At 44.2% G+C, this 11,948-nt stretch overlaps 1 protein-coding gene across 2 annotated transcripts; it reads left to right on the top strand.

Moving 5' to 3' along the window:
* The first annotated feature begins 132 nt into the window (after positions 1-132).
* LOC109885596 (retinoblastoma-like protein 2) lies at positions 133-10,831 on the top strand. 2 transcript variants are annotated; one of them, XM_020477431.2, is made up of 14 exons: positions 133-384; positions 6,333-6,459; positions 6,774-6,886; positions 6,960-7,063; positions 7,208-7,345; positions 7,615-7,785; positions 7,990-8,269; positions 8,434-8,588; positions 8,700-8,876; positions 9,057-9,128; positions 9,228-9,306; positions 9,426-9,616; positions 9,856-10,020; positions 10,225-10,831. In XM_020477431.2, exons 2-14 carry the CDS (start codon positions 6,410-6,412, stop codon positions 10,489-10,491), a joined length of 1,962 nt encoding a protein of 653 aa, XP_020333020.2. In that variant the 5' UTR covers positions 133-384; positions 6,333-6,409; the 3' UTR covers positions 10,492-10,831. The 2 variants fall into 2 exon arrangements, with proteins under 2 accessions (XP_020333020.2, XP_031687084.1); XM_031831224.1 differs by having other exon boundaries at positions 179-384; positions 9,207-9,306.
* Positions 10,832-11,948: the final 1,117 nt, after the last annotated feature.

Raw genomic sequence — 11,948 nt, 5'->3', positions numbered from 1 at the left:
TTAATGTACTGCTATTCTTCTGCTTCCTTTATGCCCTATTATGTTCCTACTCCACCCCAGGGGGCGCTTGTTGCTCTGTGAGTCTCAGCCCTCAGGCCTCTTATCATAGCAACCCATTGCAGATGACAAGTTGGGGCTTGTCTGTTGTGAGCTGTGAGCCAATGGGCTGAGCCAGAGCTTCAGCTTCCTCTCTGTCTCAGTGCACTGCAGCCTGCTGCTGCCTGCCTGTAGACTTATAGTAGCGCTCACTGCTCTGTGCTGCTCTGATGCTCACCCACACACCCACAGCTGTTCAGCCTGGCTAGTCCCACAGAGAGAGAAGCAGAGAGGCAGTGTGTCTCCAAGCCTCTACAAAACAGAATCAGATCCTTCTCACGAGCCTCTGTAAGTAGCTTGTTGCATCACTGCAGCTCTTTTGTCTCTCTTTGTCTCTGTAACACTACAGGAAATAACATGTCACAGGATGTTGTTTGTTCTGGGTTGATGTGTGTCTAGCTGATGTTATTATGGATGATGATCATGTATGATTTGTGGCTGGTAGGGGTTGTTAGATTGCCAAGATAAAATGCAACATTGTTCTGTTCCATTTCTCTGAAATGGATGCAAAGCACTTTAGTTGTATATGTATTTTGAACGATGTGTGTGCCCCTGTAGAAAGTAAAAGTATTCTGGAGGTTGTCACTGACGCTGCAGTCAGTCAGTTCTAAAGATATTGCAGTGTGACAGAGAGCCAACATGGGAACAGCGAGAGGTGTGGTGGTGGTGGTGGGTAAGATGATATAAACTGATTCTGAAGGAGTTGGCAGCTGGTGACGCATGTTGTCAGTTGGTGGGCCACTAGCCCACATCCGGTGTGTAGCCCACATGGGTGAGAGCATATGCATAGTAATATTAGTACCCAGCACATGGCTCATAGTAGCTACCTCTCCCTTATGACTGTAGCTTGCTCTCAGGAGGGATGTTACAGTGACAGAGTTAAAGCCTTACTATAACCATCAACTTCCACAGAACAGATAGGAAGGTTGAATTGACTCAGTGGGAGGTGAGCTAAATCCATTTTCCTGGTAGTGGATGGAGTAGAGCCAAGCCAACCAAGGCTTCGTCCCAATACTGCAGAGTGAGAGAGGGATAGGTTGGCCAGCAGACCTGGATTCATATGCTATCTGAAATCTTTCAAATACTTTTAGCGTTTGCTTTAGAACAAGGCTGTAATGCCACATGAGCAGGGTTTGCACTTATATGACTATTCTATTGGTTCAATTGCGCCATGCAAGCTCAATCAAGCCCGGCTAAAGTGTTTGAAAGATTTCAAATAGTATTTGAACCCAGGCCTGTTGGCCAGTGTCTGGGGTTGGAACAGTAAGGTTTCTCGTAGGGAATGAATGGAAGGTATTTTTAGATTCAATGTTCGTGGTGTACTGTGTGACAGTGCATAGGAACACAGTGTACAGGTTTGACTCTGACAGAACACAGGAATTGATGTGGTTCAACATTGGCCTGTCCAGCCTCAGCCTGGCTCTGGCTGTAATTTACAGGTGTACAGTTATGAATCACGTCAGAATATCGAGAACTTTACCTGGTATAACCTTACATTTTAGATTGTAGCCCTCTATTTCTCTCTCTGTTGCTCTTTCTCTCTCTACCTCTCTGTTGCTCTCCCTCGCTCCCTCTCTGTCTCTCTCTCTCTGTGTTGGTCTTTCTCTCTCTACCTCTCTGTTGCTCTCCCTCGCTCCCTCTCTGTCTCTCTCTCTGTGTTGGTCTTTCTCTCTCTACCTCTCTGTTGCTCTCCCTCGCTCCCTCTCTGTCTCTCTCTCTCTGTGTTGGTCTTTCTCTCTCTACCTCTCTGTTGCTCTCCCTCGCTCCCTCTGTCTCTCTCTCTGTGTTGGTCTTTCTCTCTCTACCTCTCTGTTGCCCTCCCTCGCTCCCTCTCTGTCTCTCTCTCTGTGTTGGTCTTTCTCTCTCTACCTCTCTGTTGCTCTCCCTCGCTCCCTCTCTGTCTCTCTCTCTGTGTTGGTCTTTCTCTCTCTACCTCTCTGTTGCTCTCCCTCGCTCCCTCTCTGTCTCTCTCTCTGTGTTGGTCTTTCTCTCTCTACCTCTCTGTTGCTCTCCCTCGCTCCCTCTCTGTCTCTCTCTCTGTGTTGGTCTCTACCCAAAGTGGCACTCCTTAGTGTGGAAAAAGTAAAACTGATTATCACCTGCAACCCATAACGACAGTCATTGCTAGCATCATCCTCAAATACCTTCCCAATAACCACACCCAGCGTATCTCACTGACTTACCATAACTTGAATGATTCCTCAGATATAGTACACAACATGTTCGGAATCAGCATCCACCTCCCCACTCACTGACATATCTGGTTTATATACAAAACCAGTTTAACTTCATTTTCACACACTCAGAGAGAGATCCTCTACCCCAGGCAGCGTCTGTGCACCACACACTCACACAGTCTGTGATAGTAACTTGGCATTGTAGAGAAATGGAGAACACGTGCAAATGATTATCGCTGTGGAGAGGAGACTGAGTTACCATTGAATCAGCACAATCTCTATTTTACTCCATCAATTTCAAATCAATTCAAATGTGATTATTGGCATGGGAAACATGTTTACATTGCCTAAGCAAGTGAAATAGACAAACAAAAAGGAAAGGGAAATAAACAATCAGAAATGAATAATAAACATTACAAAAGTTTTTAAAGAATATAGAAATGTTATATTTCTGGCTATGTACAGTGTTGTAACAATGTGCAAGTAGTTGAAGTACGAAAGGTAATATAAATAAGCAGAAAAATATAGGTTGTATTTACAATGGTGTTTGTGCTCCACAGGTTGCCCTTTTCTTGCGGCAACAGGTCACAAATCTTGCTGTTGTGGTGGCACACTGTTGTATTTCACCTAATAGATATGGGAGATTGGATTGGTTTTCAAATTCTTTGTGGGTCTGTAATCTGAGGGAAATATAGTGCCTTCAGAAAGTATTGACATCCCTTGACTTTTTCCACATTTTGTTGCGTGACAGCCTGAATTTTTAGTTGGAGATTTTGTGTCACTGGCCAACGCACAATACCCTATAATGTCAAAGTGGAATTATGTTTTTAGAAATGTTACCAAATTAATTAAAAATGAAGAGCTGAAATGTCTTGAGTCAATAAGTATTCAACCCCTTTGTTATGGCAAGCCTAAATAAGTTCAGGAGTAAAAATGTGCTTAACAAGTCACATAATAAGTTACGTAGACTCTGTGTGCAATAATAGTGTTTAACATGAACGACTACCTTTTGAATGACTACCTCATCTCTGTAACCGACACATACTGTACAATTATCTGGAAGGTCCCTCAGTCAAGCAGTGAATTTCAAACACAGATTGAACCACAAAGACCAGGGAGGTTTTCCAATGCAAAGAAAGGCACCTATTGGTAAATGGGTCAAATAAAATAATCAGACATTGAATATCCCTTTGGATGTATCAATACACCCAGTCACTACAAAGATACAGGCGTCCCTCCCAGCTCAGTTGCTGGAGAGGAATGAAACTGCTCAAGAATTTAACCATAAGGCCAATGGTGACATTAAAACAGTTACAGAGTTTAATGGCTGTGATAGGAGAAAACTGAGGATGAATCAACAACATTGTTGTTACTCTATAATATTAACCTAAAGGACAGAGTGAAAAGAGGGAAGCCTGTACAGAAAGAAAAAAAATCCAAAACATACATTCAGTTTGCAGCAAGGAACTAAAGTATAACTGCAAAATGTGGCCAAGAAATTCACTTTATATCCTGAATACAAAGTATTCTTATTTACATTGACGGCCTAGGAACAGTGTCTTGTTCAGGGGGAGAACGACAGATTTTTACCTTGTCAGCTCAGGGATTCGCTCTAGCTACTTTTCGTGTACTGGCCCAACGCTCTAACCACTAGGCTACCTGCCGTTAAGCACAAGCAAAATCCTAAAGGAAAATCTGATTCAGTCTGCTTTCCACCAGACACTGGGAGACAAATTCACCTCTCAGCAGGACAATAACCTAAAACAAAAGGCCAAATATACACTGGAGTTGCTTACTAAGACAACATTAAATGTGGCCTAATTACAATTTTGAAAATCTCTGGCAAGACATGAAGCTGGCTGTATAGCCATGATCAACCAACTTGACAGAGCTTTTAATAATAATGTGCAAATGTTGTACAATCCAGGTGTGGAAAGCTCTTAGAGATTTACCCAGGAAGACCGTAATCGCTGCCAAAGGTGATTCTAACATCTATTGAGGTGTGTGAATACTTATGTAAATTAGATATTTCTGTATTTGATTTTCAATAAATTAGAAAGCATTCCTAAAAACATGCTTTCATTATTGGGTATTGTGTGTAAATCAATTTAATCCATTTTGAATTCAGGCTGTAACACATCAAAATGTGGAATAAGTCAAGGGGTATGAATACTTTCTGAATGCGCTGTATGTGACTCTAATATGGTCTTACATTTGGCAGGAGGTTAGGAAGTGCAGCTAGGTTTCCATCTCCTGTCTTCTCTTGAGAGTCAGGTCTGCCGATGGTGACCTTTCGATAGCAAGGCTATGCTCACTGAGCCTGTACATAGTCAAAGCTTTTCTTAATATTGGGTCAGTCACAGTGGTCAGGTATTCTGCTACTGTGTATTCTCTGTTTAGGGCCAAATAACATTCCAGTTTGCTCAGTTTTTTGTTGATTCTTTCCAATGTGTCAAGTAATTATCTTTTTGTTTTCTCATGATTTGGTTGGATCTAATTGTGTTGCTGTCCTGTTGTGAATAGAGTCTCAGTACCCGCTGGCTGAGGGGACTCTTCTTCAGGTTCATCTCTCTGTAGGTCAGGGCTTTGTTATGGAAGGTTTGAGAATCTCTTCCTTTTAGGTGCTTGTGGAATTGAATTGCTCTTTTCTGGATTTTGATCATTAGCTGGAGTCGTCCTAATTCTGCTCTGGATGCATTGTTTGCAGTTTTACGTTTTACATTGATGAGGATGTTTTTTCATAATTCTGCATAGAGTCAATTTGGGCTTTGTGAATTATTCGTTTGTGAGAGGACCCCAGACCTCACAACCATAGAGGGCTTCTGTGGTGCTGGTGTGTAGGTCAAGGTAGGTATTTTGTTTTGTGTGATCTAGGGCAACAGTGTCTAGGTGGAATTTGTATTTGTGTGGCTGGAAACGGGACCTTTTTTGGAACACCATTATTTTTGTCTTACTGAGATTAACTGTCAGGGCCCAAGTCTCACAGAAGCTGCAGAAGATCTAGGTGCTGCTTAGTTGGGGACAAAAGCACCAGATCATCTGCAAAACAGCAAACATTTGACTCTAGTGAGTCTAGTAGGGTGTGGCCGGGTGCTTCAGACTGAGCCCTCGCCAGTTTGTTGGTATAAATGTTGAAGAGGGTGGGGCTCAATTTTTTAGGCTAATTTTAACTGCGTACATGTACACATTGTTTGTGTACATGTTTTCCCCCAACACCGCATTCCATACATTTGTATAGGTGGGGTGTCAGTGGGCTGACTGTGAACGCTCTGAGAGCCTCTGGGTTAAGGTCGGTGATAAAGTAGTTTACAGTACTGCTGCCAAGACATGAGCTGTAGGTGTACCTATCATAGAAGTCCCCTTGAAGCCTACCGTTGACTATGTACAGACCCAGCGTGCGACAGAACTGCAGGAGTTTCTGTGTTCTGAGTGTCAGGTTCTTGTTCAGTTCAGGCGTTTAGGTCTCCACAGACTAGAACATTTACCTGGGTCTGGAAATGATGATCTCCCCCTCTAGGATGGAGAAGCTGTCTTTATTAAAGGATGGGGGATTCTAGTGGAGGGATAAACAGTACTGTACACTCTTAGAAAAAAAGATTCCAAACGGTTCTACGGCTGTCTCCATAAGAGAACCCTTTTTGGGTCTGGAAAGGGTCCTACATGGAACCCAAAAGGGTTCTACCTTGAACCAAAATGGTTCCTCAAAGGGTTCTCCTATGGGGATAGCCGAAGTACCCTTTAAGGTTCTATAGCACCATTTTTTCTAAGTGTAGGTAGCACACAGGACAATATTATTTCCTCATTTATTTTAACCAAATGTAAAATGTTCCAGTTTTGATTTATTTAATAATGGTGAAGTCTCTCTCTCTGAATCCTTCCACAGCAGAACTGTAGAACTGCTAGACAAACTGAGAAACAGATTCAAAAACACTAAATCTGAATATTCCTCTTCAACAGGAAATATCGTATTTTTGTAGTTCATCATCGTTGTCATCTCATAGCTGAAGACCAGCTCTAAAGGGTTTTCAAACCTCTGCCTGGTGTATGCATTATGTACAGGTGTCCACTGCTACTCCACTGACTGACACGGAGCTATAATCTACCAGCGGAGGTGCTGTGAGCGGCTGGAGGTCGTCATGGCAACCCAGAGACATGTACCCAGTGACAGTCTGGCTAGAACATTCAGGTCAGCTATGGTGGGCATGTGTCTGTGTGGGCCTCATACGTAACTGTAGTAGACTGTAATGTGCCGCAGGGGAAATGTATTTGGGCCTGTAGCCTATGGTAGAGTACACTGTGATCTATGGTCTCTGTTGAGTTTGTAGAAGAGTAAGAAAACACATGTTATTTTACTATGTTACACATTCTTCCCATTAAGGAGTTGGTTCTGATTTGGAGGAAGCTTATCCTAGATATATACCTATGGGTGGGCAATATCTATCAGTAGTCTATGGGGGTGGGAAAGTGGCTGTATGGTTCTTTAAGGTGTATTTTGTTTAGGTCCTGTGCCAGAAACCCTAGTGAGGTCATCTCCACTAGACTGAGAGACATGCTCCACACCTTCATCCAGCACTACCAGGAACCATGGGAAGAGAACCGCAGCCTAGACAGAGGTGTGTGTGTTTGTGTCTGTGTGTATGCATGTGTTGATACATTGACATTTCAGTAACTTCCTGTTGTTTGTAGAGAGAGGAGTGAAGTTCTCCAGCCAGACAGAGGCTTTGTACTACAGGGTTCTAGAGGCTGTCATCAATCAGGAAAGGAAGAGGCTGGGAGCCAAAGACCTTTCAGTGAGTCCTCTGCCCTCTGCTGTGTATGACTGGAACTGCACTGTTTAGTGTCATTACGCGTTCACGTTACAATTCCCTCTGGCGGCACTGTTGTATAGACATGTATAGTATAGAGGTTGTCCTTGATGACTTGTTTCTTGGCAGGGCATTCTGGAGCATGATCTGTTCCAGCGCTCTCTAGTGGCCTGTTGTCTGGAGATGGTAATCTTCTCCCATCAGCCACCAGGCAGCTTCCCCCTGGTCATTGACATCTTTAGCCTGGCGCCATACGACTTCTACAAGGTAACATCTACACAAAACACCTGCAGTACATGTCATACTGTAATGTAACATCGTAGGTTTAGTGTAAAGGAGGTGGTTTCATGTGATAAGTAACCTTACCTGAAAACTGAAGCATTATCTTAGCTCCTCAAGCTAATGCCTAGGCTTGGGCTCAGAGGGCTTACACAGTCTTGGGGCATACAGACGTCCTGGGTTCAAACACATCTACTGTAATCTTAGTGATCTATTTAGGTGCTGTTTAACCCTCTACTGTGTGTGGTGTGTGCCAGGTGATAGAGCTGGTGCTGCGGGCTGAGGAGGGCTTGCTGCCGGGTGTGGTCAGGCATCTGACCCATATAGAGGAGCAGGTCCTGGAGAGTCTGGCCTGGAGGAGAGACTCACCACTCTGGGACCAGATCAGAGCTGCTAAGGGTCAGGGACAGCTGCCTGCATACCATCAGGTCAGTGGTCAAAGGTTAAAATTCACCTGTTTGTCAACTGGGCAAAATATACAGTGCACCCTCTCAAAATATATAGAGCAACACCGCTGGCGCACTCAAAACAAGTTGGTCTAATATGGCAGCATGGCGGCTGTCGTTCCATTCAATAGAGGAAACAAAATGATCCCAAACTTAAGGTAACAGATGGTTCTATGTGTGTTCAAGGTGATGCTCCCCCAATACTCAGAGGACACAGACAAGATGGCCAAGGTCCCTCCCAACCCTTCACACTTGACCTCAACCCTTGTGAATGGGATCCATGGAAATGACCTGAACTCCCCGATTACCCACCATGAACACTACAGCTCACCCCCTGCTGGCTCAAAGATGGCTGCTTGCCCTACCACCCCAGTCAGCCCATCCCAGTCCTCCTCTGTCATTGTCACCATGGCATCAGCCACTGTCACCACCAACAATGACCAGTCAGTCACCATACCGGTTCGAGGTAAAGACTATCCCTCAGATGAAACCCAATATGGCCATAGAAATGACAACCCTAATAGAATACTGACATAATGTAATACATCTTATAATAAACATGTTATATACCTTGTTTACATATCACAACAACCAGTGCTATTTGTTCAATTAAACCTCTTCCACACCCAGGCATTGCCAACGACCGGGGAGCCATCACATTTACCCTCAGTGTTGTAGGTCAGCCCATTCCTCCACAGCAAGTCTCCAGCACCTCTACCCAGCAGCCCCAGAACCCTCTACCCTCTACCCAGAGTAAGGGCTCCATCTCACTGTTCCTCCGCAAGGTAGGCTTTACTCAGATTCCTACATGCCTGAGCTGGCCTGAATGCTATGAGCCTAGATATTTAGTTACAAGATCCACAAGACAAAGGCCATACTCCTTCCCTCTGTCTCAGGTCTACCACCTGGTGAGCATGCGTCTGAGGGACATCTGTGTTAAACTGGACATCTGTGAGGCGCTGCGGATGAAGATCTGGACCTGCGTTGAACACTCCTTGGTCCACTACACTGACCTCATGCTAGACCGACACCTGGACCAAATACTCATGTGTGCCATCTATGTCATGGCCAAGGTAGCACTATTTGCTTTTCCTCTAGACGTTTTGCTATACTTCCTTAATGCAGATGGTTTTATGACTTGGGTGATCGACAGCAAGGCATTCAGCCTTCTATACCTCTTCAGCTGTGTATTGATGATTATAATGTAATATATTACCTCATTTCCCTGTTTATGCTGTGTGTTGCTCATGCAGGTAACCAAAGTGGACATGCCTTTCAAGCTCATCATGCAGTGCTACAAGACTCAGCCTCAAGCAAGCAACTGTGTAAGGAGATCAATGTTTTGCTTGCTTTTGTGTGTATGAGTTAAATCCAGCTTGTTTGTTATTGTGTAGTTGATGAAGTCTGTATTGTCCTTCTGTCAGGTATTCAGAAGTGTTCTGATCTCAGGGAGAAAAACCAAGACCTCACAAAACTCTCCTGGAGGATCCAACAGAGAAAACAGTTAGACAAATAGAAAAATATATACATTCACATGGATATGTTTGCATCATAATATGCATGAATTAACTAATTATTTAATGAAGAATGATTTTTGAATGTGATGCTTCTCTGTTTTCCAGTTGATGTAGACCCCAGCAGTAGCTTGCTTACCTACCAGAGCCCTCCCACCCATCCTACAGGACGCAGAGCTCCCTGTAGACAGGACCAGGAGGAGAGAGGACACCTCATCTATTTCTACAACACCGTCTATGTCAAACAGATGAAGGACTTTGCCTTGCGCTACACCTCCAGCTCTCTGACCATAGCCGGGGTGAGGGGACATTTTCATATACTACCTAATGGAGTCAGTAGTCGTCATACACAATACATAGGAAACACTTTACCGGTGGTCTCAAATATGTCCAAACTGAGGTATAACATCATTGGTACTTACAGGTTGATAGAAGTAAGAGCAGTCCTTGTACAGATACAGTGTATTGTTCCTAGGCCCAGTGCTTTCATCACTGTCCAGAGATTCTGACGACATTCTGGTCATTTTTCCATGCACAGGTTGAAACCCCTCCCCTTTCGCCATACCCCATCCAGCGTATTGGATCCTTGCGCAGACTCCGCCCCTCCAACCACCATTCCCTCTACATCTCCCCCCACAAGCCCAGCACACACCCCTCCCCCCGCACTGGGTTCCTCTACTACGTGAGCAGAAGCCCCTCAAAGGTCAGAGGTTGGACATACCTCTCTAACCCTGCTAACGGTTCCCTAACTGACCCTCTTCTATACTTCCTGTCTGAAACCTAACTAACATTACACATATTTTAACTTAAATTACTGTGAAAAGCAAAAGGCCTGGTCATCGTAAATACACAGTACATATCTAGTCATGTGTGTTGCTAATCGTTGTATCCCAACTGTATCCCACAGCGTCTGAGAGAGATCAATGACATGATGAGGACATTTCAATCACGCACCAGGAAGCGCTGTGCAGCCCAGCTGCAGGAGGACGGTGAGGAGGAGGGTGGGCCACTTGTGAAGAGACCCTGTCAGGATAGACCTTCAGACTGGCAGAGAAAGCTCAGGGACCTCGGCCAGGACTTCAACCAGGCACTGACCAGGGCCCAGAACCAGCAACAATCCCAGACCAGGGCCAAGGCACAGCACCAAGCAACGGCACACAAGGGGACACATTGATGACATCTCACTTTCGTTGACTTACCGTCATGCTTCATACTTCCATCATCAGTGTTTGTGGTCCATATTCTTCCAATAAGTGTAGACCTGCAAGGAGAATGGATGATGTGGATCTACAATGTTAGAAAGAATTGGCATCATTAGCACTCAATGTTCATGATTAGAAAAGCTGATTTGTAATAATAATTAGGGTATTGTAATAATCTGAGGGTAACTAGGGCTCTGTATCAAATATCATATTATACATATCATATACAGTATATATTTCAACATTTTAGTCCTCTGTGAACCATGTCCTAGTTACCTAAGGAAGCAGTAAAGGATTTGTGTTGGTACTGAGCACTGTGTACAGTTTGTTTTTGGTGAGAGGGAGGGGTCTCTCTCTGGAACATACAGTAGTAATTACTTTCAATTTTCAAGTTTAATTTGTCACATGCACAAGTACAGTGAAATGCTAAACTTGCCCTACCCAACAGTGCACTATTCAAAATAGAAAAAAGTCTAACTAATTTAAAACATATCAGACACAGATATAGGACATATTGGTGAGCCTTTTAAAATGATTATACATGTATCTGTTAGGACCAGATGTTAGATAATATTTTTAAATGATTAAACAACGTAATGTATCTGTTGGACCAGATGTTAGATAATATTTTTAAATTATTAAACAGCGTAATATATCTGTTAGGACCAGATGTTAGATAATATTTTTAAATTATTAAACTTCATAATGTATCTGTTGGACCAGATTTTAGATAATATTTTTAAATTATTAAACAACGTAAGGTAACTGAGCTAAACGACTACCGCCCCGTAGCACTCACTTCCGTCATCATGAAGTGCTTTGAGAGACTAGTCAAGGACCATATCACCTCCACCCTACCTGACACCCTAGACCCACTACAATTTGCTTACCGCCCAAATAGGTCCACAAACGATGCAATCTCAACCACAGTGCACACTGCCCTAACCCATCTGGACAAGAGGAATACCTATGTGAGAATGCTGTTCATCGACTACAGCTCGGCATTTAACACTATAGTGCCCTCCAAGCTCGTCATCAAGCTCGAGACCCTGGGTCTCGACCCCGCCCTGTGCAACTGGGTACTGGACTTCCTGACGGGCCGCCCCCAGGTGGTGAGGGTAGGCAACAACATCTCCACCCCGCTGATCCTCAACACTGGGGCCCCACAAGGGTGCGTTCTGAGCCCTCTCCTGTACTCCCTGTTCACCCACGACTGCGTGGCCACGCACGCCTCCAACTCAATCATCAAGTTTGCGGACGACACAACAGTGGTAGGCTTGATTACCAACAACGACGAGGCGGCCTACAGGGAGGAGGTGAGGGCCCTCGGAGTGTGGTGTCAGGAAAATAACCTCACACTCAACGTCAACAAAACTAAGGAGATGATTGTGGACTTCAGGAAACAGCAGAGGGAACACCCCCCTATCCA

The sequence above is a fragment of the Oncorhynchus kisutch genome, linkage group LG8, assembly GCF_002021735.2.
Source record: "Oncorhynchus kisutch isolate 150728-3 linkage group LG8, Okis_V2, whole genome shotgun sequence".
NCBI classification, from domain to species: Eukaryota; Metazoa; Chordata; class Actinopteri; order Salmoniformes; family Salmonidae; genus Oncorhynchus; species Oncorhynchus kisutch.
This window is presented reverse-complemented; position numbering and strand designations above follow the sequence as displayed.

Coding starts and splice junctions, on each gene's coding strand:
- LOC109885596 (XM_031831224.1), top strand. CDS start 6,410: ATGGCAACCCAGAGACATGTACCCAGTGACAGTCTGGCTAGAACATTC. Junction 7,346..7,614: donor CGCCATACGACTTCTACAAG/GTAACATCTACA, acceptor GGTGTGTGCCAG/GTGATAGAGCTGGTGCTGCG. Junction 8,270..8,433: donor AGTCACCATACCGGTTCGAG/GTAAAGACTATC, acceptor TTCCACACCCAG/GCATTGCCAACGACCGGGGA.